Source organism: Solenopsis invicta, chromosome 1 (genome assembly GCF_016802725.1).
Source record: "Solenopsis invicta isolate M01_SB chromosome 1, UNIL_Sinv_3.0, whole genome shotgun sequence".
Taxonomy (NCBI): Eukaryota; Metazoa; Arthropoda; class Insecta; order Hymenoptera; family Formicidae; genus Solenopsis; species Solenopsis invicta.
Window position 1 is genome coordinate 27,107,491 of NC_052664.1, and position 21,500 is coordinate 27,128,990.

At 35.6% G+C, this 21,500-nt stretch overlaps 4 protein-coding genes across 4 annotated transcripts in view; 2 read left to right on the forward strand and 2 right to left on the reverse strand.

Moving 5' to 3' along the window:
• LOC105202108 (DNA-directed RNA polymerase II subunit RPB11) overlaps nucleotides 1-21,500 on the forward strand; it is a 53,717-nt gene that overhangs the window by 30,794 nt on the left and 1,423 nt on the right. The window lies entirely within an intron of this gene.
• Nucleotides 15-7,039, reverse strand: LOC105201950 (solute carrier family 23 member 2). The gene is made up of 13 exons (XM_011170252.3): nucleotides 6,764-7,039; nucleotides 5,170-5,292; nucleotides 3,771-3,928; nucleotides 3,247-3,452; nucleotides 3,014-3,140; nucleotides 2,771-2,891; nucleotides 2,332-2,587; nucleotides 1,980-2,108; nucleotides 1,727-1,885; nucleotides 1,499-1,578; nucleotides 1,226-1,367; nucleotides 1,021-1,165; nucleotides 15-930 (listed from the first exon to the last, which is right to left on the reverse strand). The coding sequence occupies exons 1-13, from the start codon at nucleotides 6,794-6,796 to the stop codon at nucleotides 879-881; spliced, it is 1,731 nt and encodes a 576-aa protein (XP_011168554.1). The 5' UTR covers nucleotides 6,797-7,039; the 3' UTR covers nucleotides 15-878.
• Nucleotides 7,402-11,030, forward strand: LOC105201952 (nuclear cap-binding protein subunit 3). The gene is made up of 7 exons (XM_026132458.2): nucleotides 7,402-7,680; nucleotides 7,771-7,937; nucleotides 8,011-8,165; nucleotides 8,243-8,602; nucleotides 8,680-9,068; nucleotides 9,155-9,681; nucleotides 10,006-11,030. The coding sequence occupies exons 1-7, from the start codon at nucleotides 7,579-7,581 to the stop codon at nucleotides 10,145-10,147; spliced, it is 1,842 nt and encodes a 613-aa protein (XP_025988243.1). The 5' UTR covers nucleotides 7,402-7,578; the 3' UTR covers nucleotides 10,148-11,030.
• LOC105201951 (mitogen-activated protein kinase 1) lies at nucleotides 11,381-21,092 on the reverse strand. Its single transcript, XM_011170253.3, has 7 exons — nucleotides 20,860-21,092; nucleotides 17,257-17,383; nucleotides 17,053-17,163; nucleotides 16,678-16,929; nucleotides 15,836-16,003; nucleotides 15,570-15,758; nucleotides 11,381-15,504 (listed from the first exon to the last, which is right to left on the reverse strand). Exons 1-7 carry the CDS (start codon nucleotides 20,985-20,987, stop codon nucleotides 15,379-15,381), a joined length of 1,101 nt encoding a protein of 366 aa, XP_011168555.1. The 5' UTR covers nucleotides 20,988-21,092; the 3' UTR covers nucleotides 11,381-15,378.

Below are 21,500 nucleotides of genomic sequence, written 5' to 3' on the forward strand. Positions count from 1 at the left end.
AAATATTTTATAACTTTGAGTTCATAATTTATTAAACAAAACATTTTGATGAATACAATCGTTAAGTTTTAATGTAAAATATTAATTATTAAGTCAAGTTATTGAATAAAATATAAACAAGTGCTCATAATATACATTATCTTCGATTCTCTTCTGAAGATAATATAAGATACATGAGCGAAACTCTTAATTATTTCTGAGACTACCGATTGTGAAACTCTTTGTTCCAATGGATCCAATTTGCCCGTAACCAATTAGTACACAATTTACGTTATCTAAGCTCTTAAATTAATTATTTCTTTGTTGCATATATTACACAAGTGCTACTTTTATCAATATTGTGATACTTTATATATTAATCGTTGATATTAGCCTAGTATCATTAATTATTGATTAATGTACTCTTATACAATACACTTCCTGATAAAACAAATCACGTTAATGTTAATAATCTAAATATTTCAGTCAATTATTTTTAGGACTGTAGTTCACAAATTCGAAGCATATATTTGCAACGTCAAGTAGACCATATCCTAAGTCAGACATGAAACATTTTTATATCCTCTGTTTTGTTAGCAAATGTTGTCGATATTTAACGTATGGAATTCTTATTTACTCTCTATCTTTTTTTTCGTAGGCTATCCACTATCTTAATTAATCTCTACGCAAATTGTATTTTTGTAACGTCGCGACAAAGCAAATGTGATATAGCAGAACTTAAGATTTGGAATCATAATCATGTGCCGTAAAATGTTTATAACTCTAATATCACACATTTGTCTTTTTTACATATCACATTTTTTCGATTAAAGATCATATCTCGCAACAGATAGGCGTATGCACGCTTGAGGTAATTGTGTTATTTACTCTTAAGTCATTTACGATTTCTGATAAGTAGGTAAAAACGGCACATATGACGTCCATTTCCACCTGAAAAATATTAATTTACAAATATTAATTATTATTCGTGCGCGCATACGTATGTCCGTATAAATAAAAAGCTGTGCTATGTGTTAGTACCTTCTCAGCAGACTCATTCCGAACGGAAAGTCGAAAGTATTCCGGATGTACTTAGCACTGGGCACATCGTCACTTTTATCAGCCGCGCTATTGGTCAGTTCCATTTCCTTTGCCCAAGCTTCTAATCCACGGTCCTTCGCGTTTCCTTTAATTTAAGCATATAAATAGGCATGTATCATACTTTTATTACCTGTATTAACAATACCTGGGATGATATTATCCAATACACAGCCTAACGCACCACCTACTAGAATAGTGGTGCTGAGTAATACAGTGAATACGCTATCCACCACAGCGTTTCCCGTTTGTATCGTGTCCGGATATTTGATCAGCCACTTCGACAAGACCTGAAATAAGTCACTTGCGTGTATTCACTCTAGCCTATGTGGCATAAATTTATCATAAGCGTTTATGCGTATAAATAGCAGAAAAATCAATATGATTGAGCACGCACTCGCATCCTCGCGAATGTACTCACCAAAGGGAAGAACATGGATAGGCCTAAAATGAATAAGTTTCTCGAGGAATTAAGATTTATATATTGTAACGCCGACAGGCCTGAAAACAATTGTGGATTAAAAGTAATAAAATAAATAAATAATAAATAATAAAAAGAAATATAACAAATAAAAAACAAAGAGAAGTAATAAAAAAAGATTATAGAGATATTTCGCGATCGAGAATGTATCAAAGAACTTATACTTGCCGAAAGCACAAATCATTCCGAACATCACACAGAATATTCCGCCGACTATCGGCTCAGGAATTATGATAAACACCGCTCCGAATTTGCTGATAACGCCTTGTAAGATCATTAAGAAGCAGGCCCACTGTATGACCCTGCGGCTACCAACTTTGGTGACCCCTAATTGTTCCCGTTACTTTTCATCAGATGATGTCATTATATATCGTAAATTCGTGTTAAGCTCGAAATTGAAGCGTATATAATCGCCTGTTACCTATCGTGCCGACGTTCTCGCCAAACGTGTTCGTGCCATTGCCGCTACCCCAAAGTCCAGCCAGCATCGTACCCAGACCTTCTATACCGATACCACGGTTGATCGCGTGAACTGGGGGTGGCGGTGCTCCTGGAAGTTTCTCGATAAATCATAGGCTGCGTCGTTGTTAATAAAAATTCTATTCTTAATAAGTTCTTAATAAGCTTACTATTTTTAATAAATCTAAAATTAATAAATCTCGTTTTATCTGTATCGTCCTTACTGATAAATAGAAGACTCCCATTAACGAAACAAATCATGACCTTATTTTAAAATTTATCGGAATGAAAAATGACGAATATATTATACCTACCACACATCCTCGCGGTGGTCGGATAGTAGCTGATGGACTCGACTGTGCACGCTAGCACTCCCGCTAGCATACCGAGTACTCCTGACAATGTTACCGTGGGTACACCCCATTGTCCAGGATACGGTACTCGAAACCAGGGTGAGTCGTTTATAATTCTCAATTTGCTATCCGACCTAGCGGGATGACCGAATGGTAGGGTGTCGGTTACCGTTAATATAGTGCAGATTATCCACATGATGATTATCGTCAGCAAAACCTAAATAAATAAATAAATATTAATATTAGCAATATTCGTATGTGAAATCCAAAACGGTCTCGTAAACGGGCATAGAACTTTTTCGAATATATTTCTAAATAAAATAGAAATTCAAGAATCACTATTTATCTGCATTAACTCACGTTATCATTATGAGATTTAGGGATTTTCTCTGACACTTACTGGGAAGAGTTTGAACAATTCGAACCAAATAATTTGAAGTCCTTGACCTTTGCGATAAAGTGGCAATGGAAATGGAATATTGACCATTATTTGAGAGCATGTCGTCAGTAGTATTATTGTTCTAAAAATATACACGAGCATTTATTAAATCCTAAGAATTATCTAATTTATTAGATTAGATATTAATCATAATAATTCATCTTAATTATTATAATGTATGTATATACGATGGTACATATATACCCAGCCGCGATGCCCCAATGTTTAGACGCCGCGTCCGCTGCGTTTTCGAAGAGCGATAATCCAACTAGCGAAACCGTTGGCACGATTGTCAGGGGAGTTATAAATTTCAGCAAATATCCGACGATACCTGCGTGCAGAAGCATTTTTAATGTTTAGCGATAAAAACAAGGTATAAATAAAGGAAAAAAAATTGTATTACACTAGAGATTTGGCGATTAAGTCAGAGTGCCCACCTCCAAAACCGATGATTACTTGAAACAAAGCAGAAACAGTAATGGCACCCGACAGTTCTCTCATCCGGATTTGCCAGAGCTCGGTCCGATTTTCGTGGGACATTTGCTGAAGAACTTCCGTTGTAGGGCACTGCCATTGCGGCAAATTCAATATCGCCAAAGTTGGTACCAAGAACGATATAGTACCACCCTGCACCAATGGCAATCTAATGCAAACATAAATTCTTTGCAAATGAAATTTGCTTGATTTTTCGAGGAGCATCAAATGATACTAAGTTTTGTGATTTTTTTTTTTAGTAAAAAATGTGTTCATATGTCTTATATTTCTTTAAGAATTTTTTATGTTTTATTTATGAAGGATTTTTTTAAATACCCTAAATCTCTTTACAAGATCTCTTTACAGATCTTTTTTTTTAAGTTATACAATGGGCAAATTTAGAATAATTCAAAATTCACGTATGTAAAGAATTCTAGAAAAAATGGAAACTTTCTCAGGATTTTATTACAAATTAAATTACACTTGCCTACATCCTATGGTAGTTTGAATAAACGTCACTAGACCAGTAATAAAGATCATCGTGGAAATAATGTGACTTCTCGCGGGATCATCTTCAGCCATGCAGAGAGCTGGCGTTAGAATGAAAGGGATGGAAACGATGGCACCAATCATGGTCAAGTAATGCTGGAAACGCATTTGTTTTTGTTTAACAATAAGTTTAAAATTCAAACGTTGAAAATGTTTACCATAGACGGCTTATATCGCTTAATGCAGCGAATCTTAAAGCTGAATAATAATTTTTACAATCTTTGCAGCTTATGTTTTTTATTTATTTTGCGCTTATATTAATAAAAGAATGCATTTTCGTTAGATTCGCAAAATTAAACGTGAATTAGAATTGTCTAACTACAAGCTAACACTACACTCTCTCTGTTTTTACTTGTCTACCCAGGGAGAAATAAGTTAAGTCGACATCAAATCTATATCATTTTGACGGTTGAAATAAGGTCATATTTGACGTCTACATCAGTGTTAAAATGTTCGAATTATGATGCTATTTGGATGTTAATGTCGACATAGAATTGATATCGATTTGGCATCAATTTAATTATTTCCCGGCAGTCATCTAATGGACTGAAAGGATGTAAAAATTATATCAGAAGTTGAAACATTTTATTTAAAAAAAAAACAATTAAAAGTGTATCTTTACAAGTATTATTTATAAATAATACCTTGAAAAATACTCTTTTAATTTAACTTAATTTAATCTCTTAGTGCAACTTTTAATTAATTTAGCTTTTGGTGTAACTTTTAAATTTTGTATCGGGATTTATTAATAACACTTGTCAAAGATTGTAAATGCTATCGATGTCTGATCGACGTCGATCTGATTGATATTTTTTCAACGTGGAAAAGTTATCGACGCCATCGACGTCGAATCAATGTCAATCCGACTTATCATTTCTCCCTGGATAATATACATATATATATATTATAGTTATTCAATAGTTTGCTTGCCTATTCTCATGATGCTGTACAAGTTAAATTATAAACAATTCTGCATTAAGCCGAATATGTATGTACATGTGTATTTCTAAAATATTATAAAAAAGATTGACGTATGTTAAAAACAATTTTCCCTTCCATAAATCAAATTTATAGTACAATACAGTACGTAAGGCGCAAGATTGCAACATGCGTTTAATGCTCGTTAATGAGTCCTTATTCTTATCTTGAAAAATAAACGAGCAATAAAGTGCAAACTTATTGACACGAAATCATAAAATATACTTCTGCTTATACTTGTATGTTAGGACAAATATTTTGGCTCTCTTTTCTTAAAACATTCGCTACGTTTTATTAATCAAAAAGTAAATACGGAAACAAGGCAAAAAGTAAATGTGTATAATATATGGTTACGAAACCTGCAATGCCATGAATAAACACAAATACCACGGCGGAACGTCGTCGATGCCATAGGTAATCTCGGGATTTCTATTTGCGTCATTCGTTATTTCCTTCGCTATCGAAATGCTTGTCGAATTGTTCTGAAAAGTCAAAGAATAAACTCATAAAATATGATAATTATCAATCTACATATTGTACCATAAATCTACATAAATACCATATAAATGAATATAAGGTAGAAAATATATAGGAAAATAAATAGGAAAAAATAATATCAAATTTTCTAAAAATAAAAAATTAATTCTTTGTGCTAAATATTTATGGCAAATTATGGTAAACATTTGAGATATCCAAAATTGCGTGTTAAAGTAATGCTTTTTAAATGAAATTCAAAGACAATGTTTAGAATATTTGTATACAGATTTATGTAGAAATAATAAATATAGATTTAAAATATTTCTGTCATATCCCGTGTAGTGTGAAAGTAAATGAACTATAAAAATGTATTATTTAATAAAAATAAAATGTTATAATTACAATTTTTATATACGTATGTTATAATTTATTTAAAATATACATATTAACTCCATTTGTAAAAATAGGCGTGATATATCCTTAATGCAGGCTGAAATAAAATCAAATCTTGGAAGATTTTATAGTCGTTTTATTTTCTGTCTGTGTATATTTATCTTATTATACTAATAATTCTCTCAATCTTGTATTTTTATTGCAGCTATTATATCGAATAAGTTAAAGCTGAAAACTTGACGATCGACATTCTGACAGAGATATGTGCTAAATGTTTGACGATAATATGAGCACAAGTGTTTAGCGTATCTGTTTAGGAACTTTCCTAAACGATTATATTAGCAGGCTTAATGAAAAAATTTCCGCTCTTTGCTCGCTAATTTAAGTTATAATTTAATTCAAAGTTTGCTATAGAAATTATACAATATACCTATATATAGATTATCCTAATTAGATTTTAGAATTTTAGAAGATTTTTAAAATTTGCGAAATATGTGTAGATGTATCAAGACAAAAGTGCTTGACATGTGTAGCGATCCCAAATTGATAAATTGATTTATTCTGCGCGCGCGTGCGATTTCATGTTTTTCTAAATGCTGATATTCAACGATAATGTAAAAATAAATAGATTTAACAATTTCTGCGCTGTTTATTAGTAATATTTGGAATATTTTATTATTTATATAATCATACCTATTTTATTTAATACATTATTCATTTATAGTTATCAATACATAATTTAATATTTTATTCTCATCACTTTTTTAATTTAATTTTTTAAATGCTAGATTATCTGATCAGTTTGCAATTAGTTTGTCTTTAGCAACTATATCGAGAGAGATCCGTAATTTTTAATTATTATTTATTTCTTAACAATCTTCAATATTACGTATTTTTTTATTCAATGGTAAAGTGAAACTTTATTAGAGTTCATTGAAATTGATTTATCGATATAATTATTTTTCTATAACTTGATTTATAAAGAAATAAAATTTGTTTTATTATATATTAAATACTTTGTACGATTTTATACCAAAGAAGCAACATTGATATCGCGAATTCAACTACTCAAGAGTTACTCACTAATTCGGACAGTGGCATTCCGTTTTCTGGCATTTTGGCGAAAAGCACGGCACGATCAATTTCTAGAAAAGCTCGTAAAAATTTGTCAGGGGCACGTTTGAACAGACGCACGTGCGACTTTCAAATTGTCCGTTTTCGTTCAAATATATTTAACTACCGAACTTCGAAATCATACGTGGTAATGAATAATACTGCCTTGCTGCGATGTACTATTCGCTGTTTATATCTACCTCTATCTATTTAAGTAATGCATATTCTCCATACAGCGCATACCGTCCCCTCCGAGCGAAGCGCAACGAGACCACGATAATGGATAATGCAATTGAGACAGGGGAGGACTAAGGTTTGATTGGATGATCTAGAAGAATACACCAATAACAGCGAGCGCTCACTTAAGTCTCGAGTTCGGCTGAATGCGGCCGGCCATTGGTGATCGCATTGTTGTCCCGCGTGCCAAAAAGAACGTACTTATCTGTTCGTATCTGTGGGTGCGTTCAGAACGAACGTCCGAGTGCACTCATATGCATTCCTATATCGTTTCATCTTTGTTGTTTATCGAATGTTAAACAAGGATAAAATGATATTTAGGTGCACCTGGACGTTCATTCTGAACAGAGCCCATTATGAGCCAGCTGTGGTCAGCAAAATGTCTACCGCTTTGGTTAAGTTGTATTTGTAAACTGTAAATTCATTATCACTGTTTGATGTCAGAAGCCGTCATTCGCTGAACGATTAGACCGTCTTTCCAAGATCTCGTGATACCCTTCGAATTTACTTAGTGATATTCGAGCGCCTAGCGCATTTGTGTCGTGCCCATGGATGCGATGGAAGAGTACGATGAACCTTCGGACGTTGAAATGGTACCCCTCGAACAGGCAGAAAGAGTCAGGGCGACTTTAAGACCAGAAGAATTGCAGGTAATAGAAACGAATGATGTTAATAAATATGTATGATTAATATTATAAGACAATGTTTTATATTACACTCCTTGCATTAAATTCCTTTAGGTACAGATATTAGATGCTAATTCTGAGAAATCCATGGAGACCTTTACAACAGGTATAGATATATTTAGCAAAGAGGAAAGATTGAAGATGGAGGAGCGAGCAAAGCGTTTTGGCTTGATAGAAAAAAGTAAGGAATCATCAAATCTAGAAGAGGATCTTTATAGCAGGTATAAAATACTCTATTGATTTGCTAAATCCAGTAAAAGTAATCGTTATAATTTTATATTGCAATGATTGCAGTATGGGTATTACGGTGGATGATGGTGAGAATGGAAAGAATTTAAGGTTGAATGTAATTCATATGAGAGGAACTGAGGACATGAGTACCAAAGATGTATTCAAATATTTTCAAGATTATGCTCCAATGTCGATTGAATGGATTAACGATGTATCATGTATGCTTTACAATTTAATTTTATTTGATAAACTACATTGTTATTGGCATTTTTATATATAATTTGCAATATTACAGGCAATGTAGTCTGGTTTGACAATGTAACGGCAGCTAGAGCTATGATGGGATTATCTAAAAGAATAATAGGCAGTATTGCGAAGTACTCAGATCGTGAGAACAACGATTCTGAGAACAAGAAAGATGACATAACAAATGAAAGCGAACCTGTCGATATGGACAAGAATGAAAGCGAAGAGAATTGTATAAACATTAAAGATATTGAATATCCGTTACCTCCTGGTATATGGAGAAAGGGTGTTGATTATCCAAAATCTAAAGGTATCTTTTTGAGATTTGCCACCAGGGCAGATAAAAAGCCAGTTAATGCGGAAAAGAGAAGCGAATATTACAAAAAGTATGGAAATCCCAACTTTGGAGGTAATTTTTTATATAACAAGAAATCAATTAAAAGTAACGTTTAAGATTATAAGATAACTTTATATGTAAATATACAGGTCTTAAAGGAATTTTAACGGAATCTCGTAAGCGTATGTACAAGCAAACGAAACCAAGTAAACGCAAATCATCGATCGAGGATAGCAATCAGAATCAAACGAAAAATCCATGGGGCGCGTTGTCTGAAACGTGGGGTTTGAACGATGTCGTGGAGGATGACTTTCTTCCAAAGAATGGTGTTAGAGACCAAGGACGTAGTATAAAGGAAAGACTGGGTCTCAAATGCACAGAAAAAGATACGATACAAGTAGATGAATCGGATGAGGCGAGTTCGAGTGACGATAGCGACGAGAATTGGTGTAAACGGAGTAAAATTCCCCGTATGCGAATGCACGCCGACGATGAGGAGGAAAAAGTGCAGAAGCGTCGGGCAAAGATTCGATTCCAAGTTAGTTTTTTCATCTTTCTTATTAGAAAAGTGTTTTTCTTAATTCATTCCATAAATTACATCAAAATTATATCTTTTTCCCTTAGATGATTCTGAATAACTTGAATAACAGCGGTGACTTGCGATCAAAACTGGGAAAGTCGAAAACGAAAACGGTGTATCGCGAGCCTATTCAAGTGGTAGTCACGAATCCAATTGCGATAAATTCGAAACGCGATACTTCCGGAATAATTCGGCAGCAGGGCCAGGTTGTGAAAGAGATACAATCATCGGAGAGAGAAGAGGGAGAATGGCAGGAATCGGAAGAGGAGGACGGTCATGAGGAAGAAGACGAGAAGAAACAGAGGCATAGCCAGCGCAGTCTGATAAACGCACAGGAAGAGCTAGAGGAAGGAGAAAAAGAGGAAGAGAACGAGGAAGAGGAAGAGGGTGAACACAGGGAGGATGAAGACGATAGTGGCGAAGAAGACGGCAATGTGCCTGCGAAAGAGGTTCAGGGCCCTAAAGGAAGTGTGATAAAGGTGGTTCCGCCCAAGCCACGCATTGCCTCCACTGTATGGGCGAGATTAAATCATGCGAAAAGTGAAACAAGCGATAGCTATTTGAAAAAGAGGTAAGAAAATGATTTAACTGAAAATGACATAATTTTTCTCAATCAAGCATATTTTTAGAATAAATATTTTGTATCTTGATTAATTTTTTAAATGAAATGCCCCGATATAATTCTTAACCCTGGTTTTATTGAAGCGTAAATAAATATTATACATACATAATATTGAACGTGATATAAATTGCGAATACCATAATTTTTATTTTTAATATATACTTTCAGATATCTTTAGCAAAATGTGATTTTTATTAAGCATATGCATATGATTCATTATTATTCGAGTTTTCTTATGTACATTTACAAACTAATGATTTTTGTTTTTTAAAGGCCATCGAGCAGCCGCGACTTAAGAAGTACTTTGAAGGGTGATTTGCGATCACGTATTGGAAATCACACTAGAGGACGTTCTCCGTTGAGAATAGAAGTAAAGAACGATAAATACACAAAAGACAATAGTGACGGAGAGTGATTCCGTGCGAACAAGCTAATCGTACGAAAACTCGAAATTTGTAAAAAGATGCACTCATTATTTAGATTTAGACGTATGGTTTTAAGACTGGTAACATTTTATATCGGCTATGGTGAACTAGCCATATGTATAAATTACATATGGTATATATAATTGTCAAGTTTACATAATTTACTTAATGAAGTTTTTCTTTTTTCATCATTGGAAAGATTGCAATTGTTTTGACGTATATGCGTGTATTCTAAGAAAATATTGGGTGTTTTCCAGCTACGACACAAGTTGACACTGTGTTACACAGTGTCGGCTTGTGTTGTAGCTAGAAAGCAGCCATTAGTACCTGCGTTCCAACATCCGGCAACAAATATTGGAATGCAGCCTGCTAAAAATCTACAGTGCATATACTTTACACTGGCAGCGTATAGTACGTGTGTTTTCAGCTGATAGTGAATATTGAAGCGCAGCCAGTGTAAAGCTTTTATTTCGTATTGTACGTTAGTGATCGATCTTCCAATCGTTATTTTTATCATTAGACAGTAATAAATGCTTCCAATAATATCGCGTGTAAATTTAACAAAGATTATGTATTTACAAACGGATGGAAAAGGAAACTACGTATTTCGACCTAGATATTTGTGCAATTATGGAAAAAGAAAAATTTCGAAGAGATCACGTGTTATTTCGAAATTATAATATAAATCATGTACTTTTTGCACGAAAAATATCAGATGAAAGTATAGTTTCGTAAGCCCGTCTAACATCAAATTTCTCAGAATGACGAAATATTTTGTAAAGGCAATTCTGATGATCCGGCATAATACTCGATGTTACTGCAAGAAAAGAAAGGGATGGATGACGAAAGTAATAAAATGATGACTATATGCCATGTTACGTTCACCATTATTCTAATATATTCTCTAATCGTCGAATTTTTTCCAGTCGACGTGATTCGATGAACCGTGAGAAGAATATCACAATTTTATTCTAAACTAAAAGCGAAATTAACACAGAATGTTGCTTTGCAACTAAAAAAAATTTACAGGGACGAATAGCGTAATAAAGACAGCGAATAATTGAGCAATAAAGCTTTTTTTTTAATATTAGCACAATAATAGTTGGAATAGCTATTTAAAATACAATAGTTGATAATGATAATTTAATTAATATGAATTGGGACGATTCGTCACGGATAACAATCATTTGGAACAGCCATCGAGGTAATAAAGAAATCAGAGGTAAAGAGAACACAGTAAGTACATTTATTTCTCAAATAGCTGCTCAGCTACATTCATAGGTTTTCATTTATAGTTTTTCCCACAAGATGTTATAATTTCGTAAAAATAACTCTTATCCAAATCGAAGTGATTGTACGTGACGATAAATATTGAAACTATTTACCGCTTTAGAGGCTGTTTAGTCTTATACTGCATTCTTTTAGCAGTACTCTTTATTTATTTTATATTTATCCAATAAGCAATGCATTGAAAAATATTTTAATTATTTTTATACTTTATTTGATTTTAGTCACATATATTATTTGATTATCTTTTCGCTCGCATGATATCTAGTTATTTCATTTATTGTACTCATCTTTGTCAGCATTGTATTATTTTTAATGAAATTTTCACGAAAATCGCAGTGCAAATTTAGTTGAGAAGCAAATCCGATTAACGCGATCGATTTTCTAATGTAACAGAATAATCCGTGATTAAAAGCATTTTAACGCGCATTATATTAATAATATAATACGCTACTAATTATAACAATAAATCGCTATTAATAATATTATTATTTACAGTTATTTTAAACGCTATGAATGCAGCTTTGGCGACAAAAAACTATTTTCAATGGTTCACAGCGACACAATTGAAACGGACAAGACGATATCTTTCACGATATTGGGATTGGACGATCAATGTAATCGCGCGGGATCGGAGCTGCTGGAAAAAACCGAGGAACAGAAACAATCTCGGGGAAGACAAAGTGCCGGCCTGTATGTTTAATCGAAAAGCTAAAAGGGCCACTCAATCGAATCGCAGCTCTACAGATTTTTGCGTCCCAAATGGTTTCGATGATGATATAAATACGTCCTCCCGCAGTGGGATCCTTCCCGTCACAACGTCTGCATATGTTTGCTGCGCGCACAGGTGAAAAACGCCGATCTTGCCCGTTGTTAAAAGAGGCGGTTGTACGGCCCTTTCTCTTCAAAGGCTTTTTTTCCTCCTCTTTTTCCTCTTCTACTCTACGTAAAAATGCTAATGATTTAGTCAACGTCACTCGAAGACTAACAACTGTCGTTCTACTTCTCGAGAAAACGGCAACGTAGAGAGCTCCACTATCACGCTCCGCTGCTACTCTTTTTTCTTTTTTTTACAAGTTCAATGGTACAGTCGTCGCGTCAATTAACATCGAAAATCGACAGACGAAAATTTTCCGTGAACGTCCGGATATATAAGAATCGGCAACAACAACAAGTACACATACATAACGTTAAGTATATTAGGCCTGATGATATCGACAATGCTTCATCGATATATTACGCGCAACGTTCTACGTTCGCTAACATCTCATTGTCAGCACTTTCCCCAAACACTTGTTTTTACCGCATTTGTATCACAATCTGTGTATGTACTACGTATCCAATTGTCATTGACAGCGAGAGTTTCGATATTTCTCGTCGGCTTACAATTTCGCTGAGCGCACGATTTTATTACTATCGTTTGCTCGTGATCTACGGTATGTAAGAACTGTATAAAGGCCTCGGATGAGAGCAAATCTTCAAAGGGACTCGATATACGGGCCATCCGTTGACGTAACACATCTTATTTAACCCTGCAGTAGTGACATAAGGTCGTAAAAGACTCCGTCATTCGGAGCCAGCGCGATTCAACGATTTTTACACGAAGAAAATAGCTTAATATTAAATTCTCGTAAACCGGTACAACGGTTCTCCGTCGAGTCCGTAAAGAGATATATCACATCCACAATACATTATTAACGTGAGAAAAGATTCCAGAAATCTTTGTTGCAAGATTCATTATAGTTCAATTTAAATTTAGCTTAAATTTAATTTAAATTTAACTCTGTCTGCGAGAAGAGAATCGTGTAAGACATAGAAGCACAATATCTATTGAATGTATCTATTCGAAGTAGTTCTTTGTACTCGCATACAGAATACTCATAACAGCTAAGACAGCGATCCACTTGACTGGATCGCAGGAAGAAAGATGTACATTTATTTTAAATTACATGTATAACTAAAAGCATTCGAATCGGATCCCCGGGAATCATCTAACACGGCATGGCCTAATTTTTAGAAACTGTCGTTACAAAGGATTTTCATCATCACTGATTTCATTTTGGAAGAAATTATGCCTACGTCGTGAGGTAATTAAACTGCTTTGCCACCTAATTTTACTGTGCGCTCTGTGCGTTTTGCAATCAAGGCTTGTAGCGCGCGAGAAAAACTGTAAACCGCGAAAGATTCCTTAACTCTTTTGTCCACGACAATTTGCCAAACAAATGTGCTACAATGGATAAACATTGAAGAAAGATAAATATGTATTAAATCGACGAAGATTGAAATCATGATGTTATGATAACGACAGAATGTTACTCGCTGTTGTGTCCCTCGCATCTTTAAAAAGAAAGCGAGAAGCATCAACGCGAATCGTCTTCAACGAGAATCTGTAATCACTAGAAATGCATCCTTAGATCTAGATAAGAATCTTACGAACGAATTTTTCTTTAATTATTAATTTATTAGATGTATCGAAGAACGTGAAGGTTGGTAACAGTTAATAGAGGAAGTAAATACTTTGTCCCTGCTTTAGTTTTTTTGTTTCGCCTTGTTGTCTTTCTCAATTTTTCGGTATCATCTCTCACAACCTAGTTTTCTTGAGAACGGGATTGAGAAAAAATTCTCTATATATTCACAGTAAGGCCGAATATGGAGCTATCGATATCAGTTGGTGAATTCGATTTCTAGCGATTCAAATTGACTTTATCATAGACAAATTTTTTTATTTTTGGATTGCGATATCGATTTCGGAAAGCTCTATGAGCAATGAGGTTTATACGATCTTGTAACATTTGTAAAATCTCCGAAACACTAACTCGGGACCTTCTTGTACATATTACTCGAATTGTCACTTTAACTCGTATGACTCCGGGCACCGTCGTTACTATCACACGCTTCGAAAGAAGATCACGATTCTCTTTTTTAACATAAATTATATACTATTATACTTGTGAACGCGCCGATCATGGCGCGTTTGCACGCCGCATATTCGCTATAACGGTCGATTATCGTAAACGGATTAAATACGAAAAGAAATTCTGCCACACACCCACACACACACACACACACACACACACACACACACACACACACGCACATACGTACGTACGTACGTACGGACACAGTCATACGTACACACATGAGACAAAAAACATACGAAATGAATTAATACGAATGCGCCTATAAAAGCATTCGAATCTCGCAGAGTGAATGTTTAGGGTGCTCCGATATCTCCGATATCTATGATATTTCCGATACCGGAAATATATCAGAGGTACGATAAGCCGAATGTGTATTGCCCTAGTTACGCCGTACATAATTTACGCGTTGTAATCTCAATCATTTCACTTTCGGGGAAGGAGAGGTAAAAGAAATAATTCGAGAGAGGACGAAATGAAGACAAAATACGTCACGTTGTTACATCTCGTCATGACGCTCGCAATTAAATCACAGACAGACGTACGGTATGGTACGGTACAGTACGACGATGATAAATTAAAAATACATGTTGTACCAATTGATTATGCTATGTCCGGTATAACATAAGAAACACTATATTTTCGTTCTCCGAGTAAAGGACATGCGAATGTACAAGCGTATGCGCGGACATTGAGACTATTTCACTCACCCGACTAATCAGCTCGATTAATCGTTCGTTGATCGCTGAACTAAATCTTTCGTCAGTAATTCGAGCGGTGATGAAGGAGGCGATGATTGTTAAAAGTACGCTTTCTTCATACCAATTCCGCTCTATTGTTCATTTTCCATTCCATGCTATTCTTTTTTTTCAGTTCATCACGCGTAATCGCTATTGCGTCTCTGGCAACAGCATGCTCGACGAAAAGAAAGGAAAGCAGCATTCGATTGTCGCGGATATCAGCGGATCAGGAAACCGACGATATGACACAAGATGAGTTTAACAATTACCAGTAGACTACATAGCGTTTTCTTGATGATTTTTTTGGAACAATAGAGTCTCTTCGAAAATATATTGTTTTAATACTTCTTTTGGAAGATCATCCAACTCCATGTCAAATTTAAATGGCTCCTCTGCCACAGGCTGAAATTTACGGATACAAATTGATACTCGTAATCACAACTTTATAGTGGCAAATAGAAACTTACCTCATCGGCAGGATCGTAATATTGCTCCAAATAAGGATGCGCCAACGCGTCTTCCACTACAATGCGTTTGTTGGGATTGAACGTTAGCATTTTGTCCAAGAGATCCAAAGCTCTCGGATCGGCATTAGGGAAGAGACTCGTCCACGGTACCTTTGGCTTATACGGTAACGACTGGAGATAATTCCGTGCCTGAAAACCGAATGTTTTAGTACACTACTATATTATAAATGTAAGTCATGAACATATATACTGCATTGTAAGCGTACCTTTTCATTTATAATGCATTCGAGATCTTCCGGCGACGGCGACCCGAGAACGCCGAGAATATGATTCAACTGATCCAGGTAGTGCTTGCCAGGAAATATCGCTCGTCTCGAAAGCATTTCCGCCAGAATGCATCCTACCGACCATATATCTATGGATTTGGTATAGCCCTGTACCAAGAGAGCTATGTTAGAACCATGTAGATGCACGAAACACGTGTAAGGTAAATGTCCCAGTGACCGAATATGTCCCTATACCCGAACACTTACATGAAAACTTACTACTATTAATCTTAAATGTGTTTTTTATAATATCAAACTTTAATTGTAATCTCTAAATACTTTAAGATTTTACAGATTATATTTTAAATATTATAAAAATTAAGTTTAAAGAAAATAAGGGAGATTACAAATTAGACTTAAAAAAAAAAATGAATTGAAAAACGGCTTAATAATATTTTGTGTAAACCAAAAGTTCTTAGCTAAAGTAACAAATTTTTGTTCTATTCTAATTAGGACAAGCATTTAAAACATTAAAGACAAGCGTTTTAGAATTTTAGATGGTCCAGATATTAACTCATTCAAATGCTTTACAAGTTTTTATTATTTTCGAGAGAATTAAAAAATTGTTCGTACTCTCTCTCTCTCTCTCTCTCTGTATGTTAATAATAATAATTCACATTTCGTAGTTCAGTTAATTATATAATTAAATAATTTTATAGCATACATCTTTACAAAACTTTAACAATCTTGACTCTGCATCGTTACATACATACGGTTACTGGGATTACCATTTACCTTATTTCTCGTTCGCTCGAACACGTTTTCACTTGTGAGACGAATACCTTGGAATTAAGCATGATTTCCGGAGCTCTGTACCACCTCGTGGCCACATATTCCGTAAGGAAACCCGCGTGATTATGCTCCGGGTCTGCGACTCTCGCCAGACCGAAGTCGCAGATCTTAAGGTCACAGGTGGTATTCAACAGCAGATTGCTCGGCTTCAGGTCTCTGTGTAACACGTTCGCCGAGTGTATATACTTCAGTCCCCGCAATATTTGGTACAGAAAATAACATATGTGATCGTTACTAATAGCCTGGAAAGACAAGAGTTCTATTTTTGAGCGTTCTATTAAGCCTATCTGTATCGTTTACCTCTTTTTTTTTATTCAACATTTTGCGATAAGGCATAAAATGTAGGAATGAATATCGATACTTACTTGCGTCTTCAGTAATTTATAGAGATCGGTTTCCATGAGACATTGTACGATATACACGTCTTTCATTTGCTCCATATTCGGTGCCCTTAATATATCCCTTATATCTATTATCTGTTGTGAAAGAAAGAACGATATTATTAAACGACATTTAATAAAAAAAATATGCTGCGCGCAAACGCTGCTGTGCTCGAGCATCCAACTTACGTTCTCGTGTTTAAACCTCGTGAGAATTTTTATTTCCCTTAAGGTCCTCTGACTATATGTTTGATGTTCGAACGGAGAAATTTTTTTAATAGCTACTTTCGTTTTGGTAAGGTTGTCGTAGGCGGACCTGCAAGAAAGCATTGTAAGAGGTAAACGTAGCCACATTTATTATTCAGCGGAGACCTCTTTAGCGCGCGCTGCTGCTCCAAGCGCCTCGTAATTTCCGAATTATCCCGCAGTACACGTCGGGTCATATGAATAAAAGAAAATGTTCTTAGTAAATGGTAAAAATATAAGTAAAATTTCTTTTGAGATAGAATATATGGAATTAAAAACAACGTACGCACTTTCGCACGAGTAATTTTTTGCTGCAAAGATAAAAGAAGCTTCGTACCGTCGTATTTTTTATTCGATAATTGTAATAATTTCTCACGGATCCAACAATTCATCTCTTGGAAAGCAAATTAATAGCAAATTAATAATGCAAAGAAAACAGATAAAAAAAGAAAAAATCTATATATTTATTTTTATATTGAGTAGCTTTCAATGAAGAAAAATATAAATCTTTCATGTATTTTAAAATATAATAAATCAGAAAGAGAGAACTTGAGAGATTTTTATTTCACCGCTGCACACACTCTTTTCATCCATTTTTAATCCTTTTGCATATATTCGTTTCGTATTTCATTTGCGATTGATTACATAAAAGCGTACAAAATGTATATACAATTAGGGATGTAATTAACTGCTGATATAATTAATTTATAACATAATCCAATATAACGTGATATAAATTATGTTAGTATAATTAAAGAATATATGTAGAAAAGATTGAAACAAATATTATTCGAGAGCATGCGAAAACAAAGTACGCGTTTTTATATTTCGAAATAACATTTTAAGTAGAAAATTAAATTTGAATTAAATTAAGCACATAAGAAAAATGTTCTTCTATTCATATGCATATTCCCGCAAACGGCAAAAGCAAGTGCCTCAATTTGTCCACTTGTTAAAGCGCAAATTCTCCAATATATTAATATTTATCTATGTTTCTCGAGGTATATCCTTTTTCGATGAATAGGGATTGTGGAGCAGTCGCCCTCGCTTCATTCATTTGGTGCGCTGTTTATCTTTTCTGATATCATTTGGGAAGCTCGGCGTAACTTAGTGCGTGTTTATCCGCAAAAAAAACGTGTGTCTTCGCCCGTATTGCGAGAGGATGGTTTATGCATGACATAAAGCTCGCAGCGATAAATGAAAATTCGCACGTTTTTGCACGATGTGCTCAGATGTGATGTACCAGGGCTTCGACTAAATCCTGTTTGCACTAATATTGCCTAATTTTAACTTACTTTCAATATAGCTTAATTTTAACTTATTCAATTTGCCTTGTGTCTTATTCTAATTCTTGGAACTAGGAAAGGATAGAAAGTAAATTAAATCGAGTATGAAGTTAAATTACATTGGTGTAAACGGGCTTCAGAATTTTGACTGATTAAAACGGTGCTGATCTTTGATATACTTCGGCCGACCTATTAAAACTATATTCTTTAGTTATTACTAAGTTAATATTTAGTTATTATAAGTTAAGTTATTAAGTTAATCTTATCTGACGCAATAATAGAATACGGATACGTTAAAAATTAATTAGAGAAGTGAATATATATTTATCGGAGTTGGGTAAATTTATATATTTTTGTAACTAAATTAAAGTTAATAGCTTATAAAATCAAGTTAGTTACGTTAAAAGTGACATGAACAAAAAAACCAACTCAATTATAAAAGTTAATATTAAATTAAAACTAAATTTTGAAAAGTATTCATATTAAATTAGAAATTATTAAATTTGAAAGTTTTTAAAGTTACATTTTCATTATCAAAACAATTATAATACGGATTTTAAATTTCAGATTTTATTTAAATCAAGTTTATATAAAATAACGAATAGCTTTTTATGTGAAAATATATCTCTTTTTATAAATTTTTTTTCTTTCATTAGATAAACTTTTAACTTAGAAAAAAAGTTAATTAAAGTTTGTGTTTAAAAAATAACTAATTAAAGTTAAAAGTTAAATCATTTAAAATTAATTAAATTAAAAGTTATTAACTTTTTAACTAGCTACTAACCAACCTGACAATTATATATATGTATAGTATGTATAAATATTTATTATATTTCTAAAATATATTTTATATATCACAGTAATATTTGCATTATTCTCCACAATATCTTTATGAAAAACTCGTATGAAAAGTTTATTACAAATTTTACAAAAAAAATTGTCACAATATTTATGAGAAATGTTTGTGATATCTGGGCAACGTTATTTTTTAGTAATTACTACCGATAATATTATTGTACCGACAGGCAACATTAAAATTAATAACGGATTACAGTAATATCTTCGAGGGAACGTATCATCTACAAGATTCAAACGAGATTAAAACAGGAGGAGCTCAGAAGATCAGGATACATCAAAGGATGTAAGCAAGCTGCAAGCAGAAGAAAAGCCCTTTACTCTCAGTCGCGTATAAGTCGGGGGGCTTCGATATTTTTATTCGACATCGATATTGTCAACGCAACATGTCGTAATTATAGAAAAATCAATTCCGAATTTTTCTCAAAGAGAACCTGCCGTCCGCGGAATCCGCGGACGACGGAAGCGTTCGTAAACAGGAATTCTCTAAATTCTTCGTCTTTTTGGCGCAAAGACCGTTCCGCTCAGCTCCAGTCTCAGCCCTGCTACTTGCGTAGGGGGATATTATAATAACAACGCTACGATAGCAAATAGAAAAAAAACCGAGAGGAATATGGGTATAATCCGCGTAGCGTGGAAGCGCGTTACATTTTACATTCCACGCATTAATTTCGTCGCGATGCAATCGCGCACATGTTAGATAGTTGATACAAATGATAAGATAAGATTAGTCAATCGTAAAGTGAAATCTCGTCTCGTTAGCATGACGGATCTTCGTGCGGACGGGGCGCAGGAAGAGGAGTAAAGACGAGAGGGAAGAAAGGACAATGAAAGGAGAAGAGAAAGAAAGAGAGAGGATGAAAGAGCGAGAGACGGAAAGAGGACGGATAATAGGAAAAATAGAAGAAAAAGATGAATAAGAGGAATACAGCGAACGGGGCGTGACGTATGTATATTTAAAAGCGATGTAAAACTACGATGCGTGCGTGCGTACGTGTGTATGCGTGCACATAGGTGCGTGCGTGCGTCATGCGTGCGCGCGCGCGCGTGTACTAGTACGAGTGGAGCGGCGACGAGCGCGCGGACGTCGTCGCGCACTCCGATCGCGGCGGCTTTTGTCCGGAAGCGGAGCGCGGTGAGGCGGCGAGACGTCGTCTCGACGAGGATCGCGGATCTCTCGCGCGCGCGGCTCGTCCTCGAGGGCGCGTGCCGCGCGACGGCGGGTCGCGCCGGGGATCGTACGCTAGACCGTACGTGCGTCGCGGTCGCGGCTTCCCAATGTTTATCTCATTGTCAAAGAGTCGGCCTGTCAGACGGCCTGTCCCCCGCCGACGACGACGACGATCGGCCGGCGGATCGATCCAACGATCGCGAGCGGCCGCGACATAGGTGGATGGATACTTACACGACCATGCCGTAGGCGCCTTCGCCCATGTATGACAGATTCGTGTAGCGCGGCCCGACCTCGAACGTTTGCCCGCGCACCACCTCGCAATTCGGATTCGCGCTCGCGGAGCCCTCGCACGCCGCCATTTTGACAACTACTTTGCGGCACGGTCGGCCCCGGCAGACTACTACTACTGGCGGTACTTGGCGCACACACACACACACACGCACACACACGCACGGCGCGATAGGGAGAGCGAAAGAGTCGCTGAAAGAGCGACGCGCAACGACGACGCCGCGTCACTGACGCCGCGCGCCGCGCCGCGCCGCGCTACCAGCTACCAGCTATCACGCCTTGGGTGGGCGCGGCGCGGCGTGGGAAATGCGAAGGGCGGATAAAAACGAACGCTCGCAACGCCCCTGCCGTGCAAGGGTGTAAGCAGCGATTAACTCTCTCTTCGCCGTCCGCGGCATCCGGAGAACGGCCGGGCGCCGGCTCAAAGGAGAAAGAGAGAGACGGAGAGCCGTACGTGCTTCTTTGAAATATCAGACGATGTATCAAGTGTTTTCCTTCTTTCTCTTCTTTTTCTCTCTTGTCTCTTTCGATGACGGGCAGCTGATATATGACGCTCTTTCTAGAAAATTGAAACGAGTTTCCTT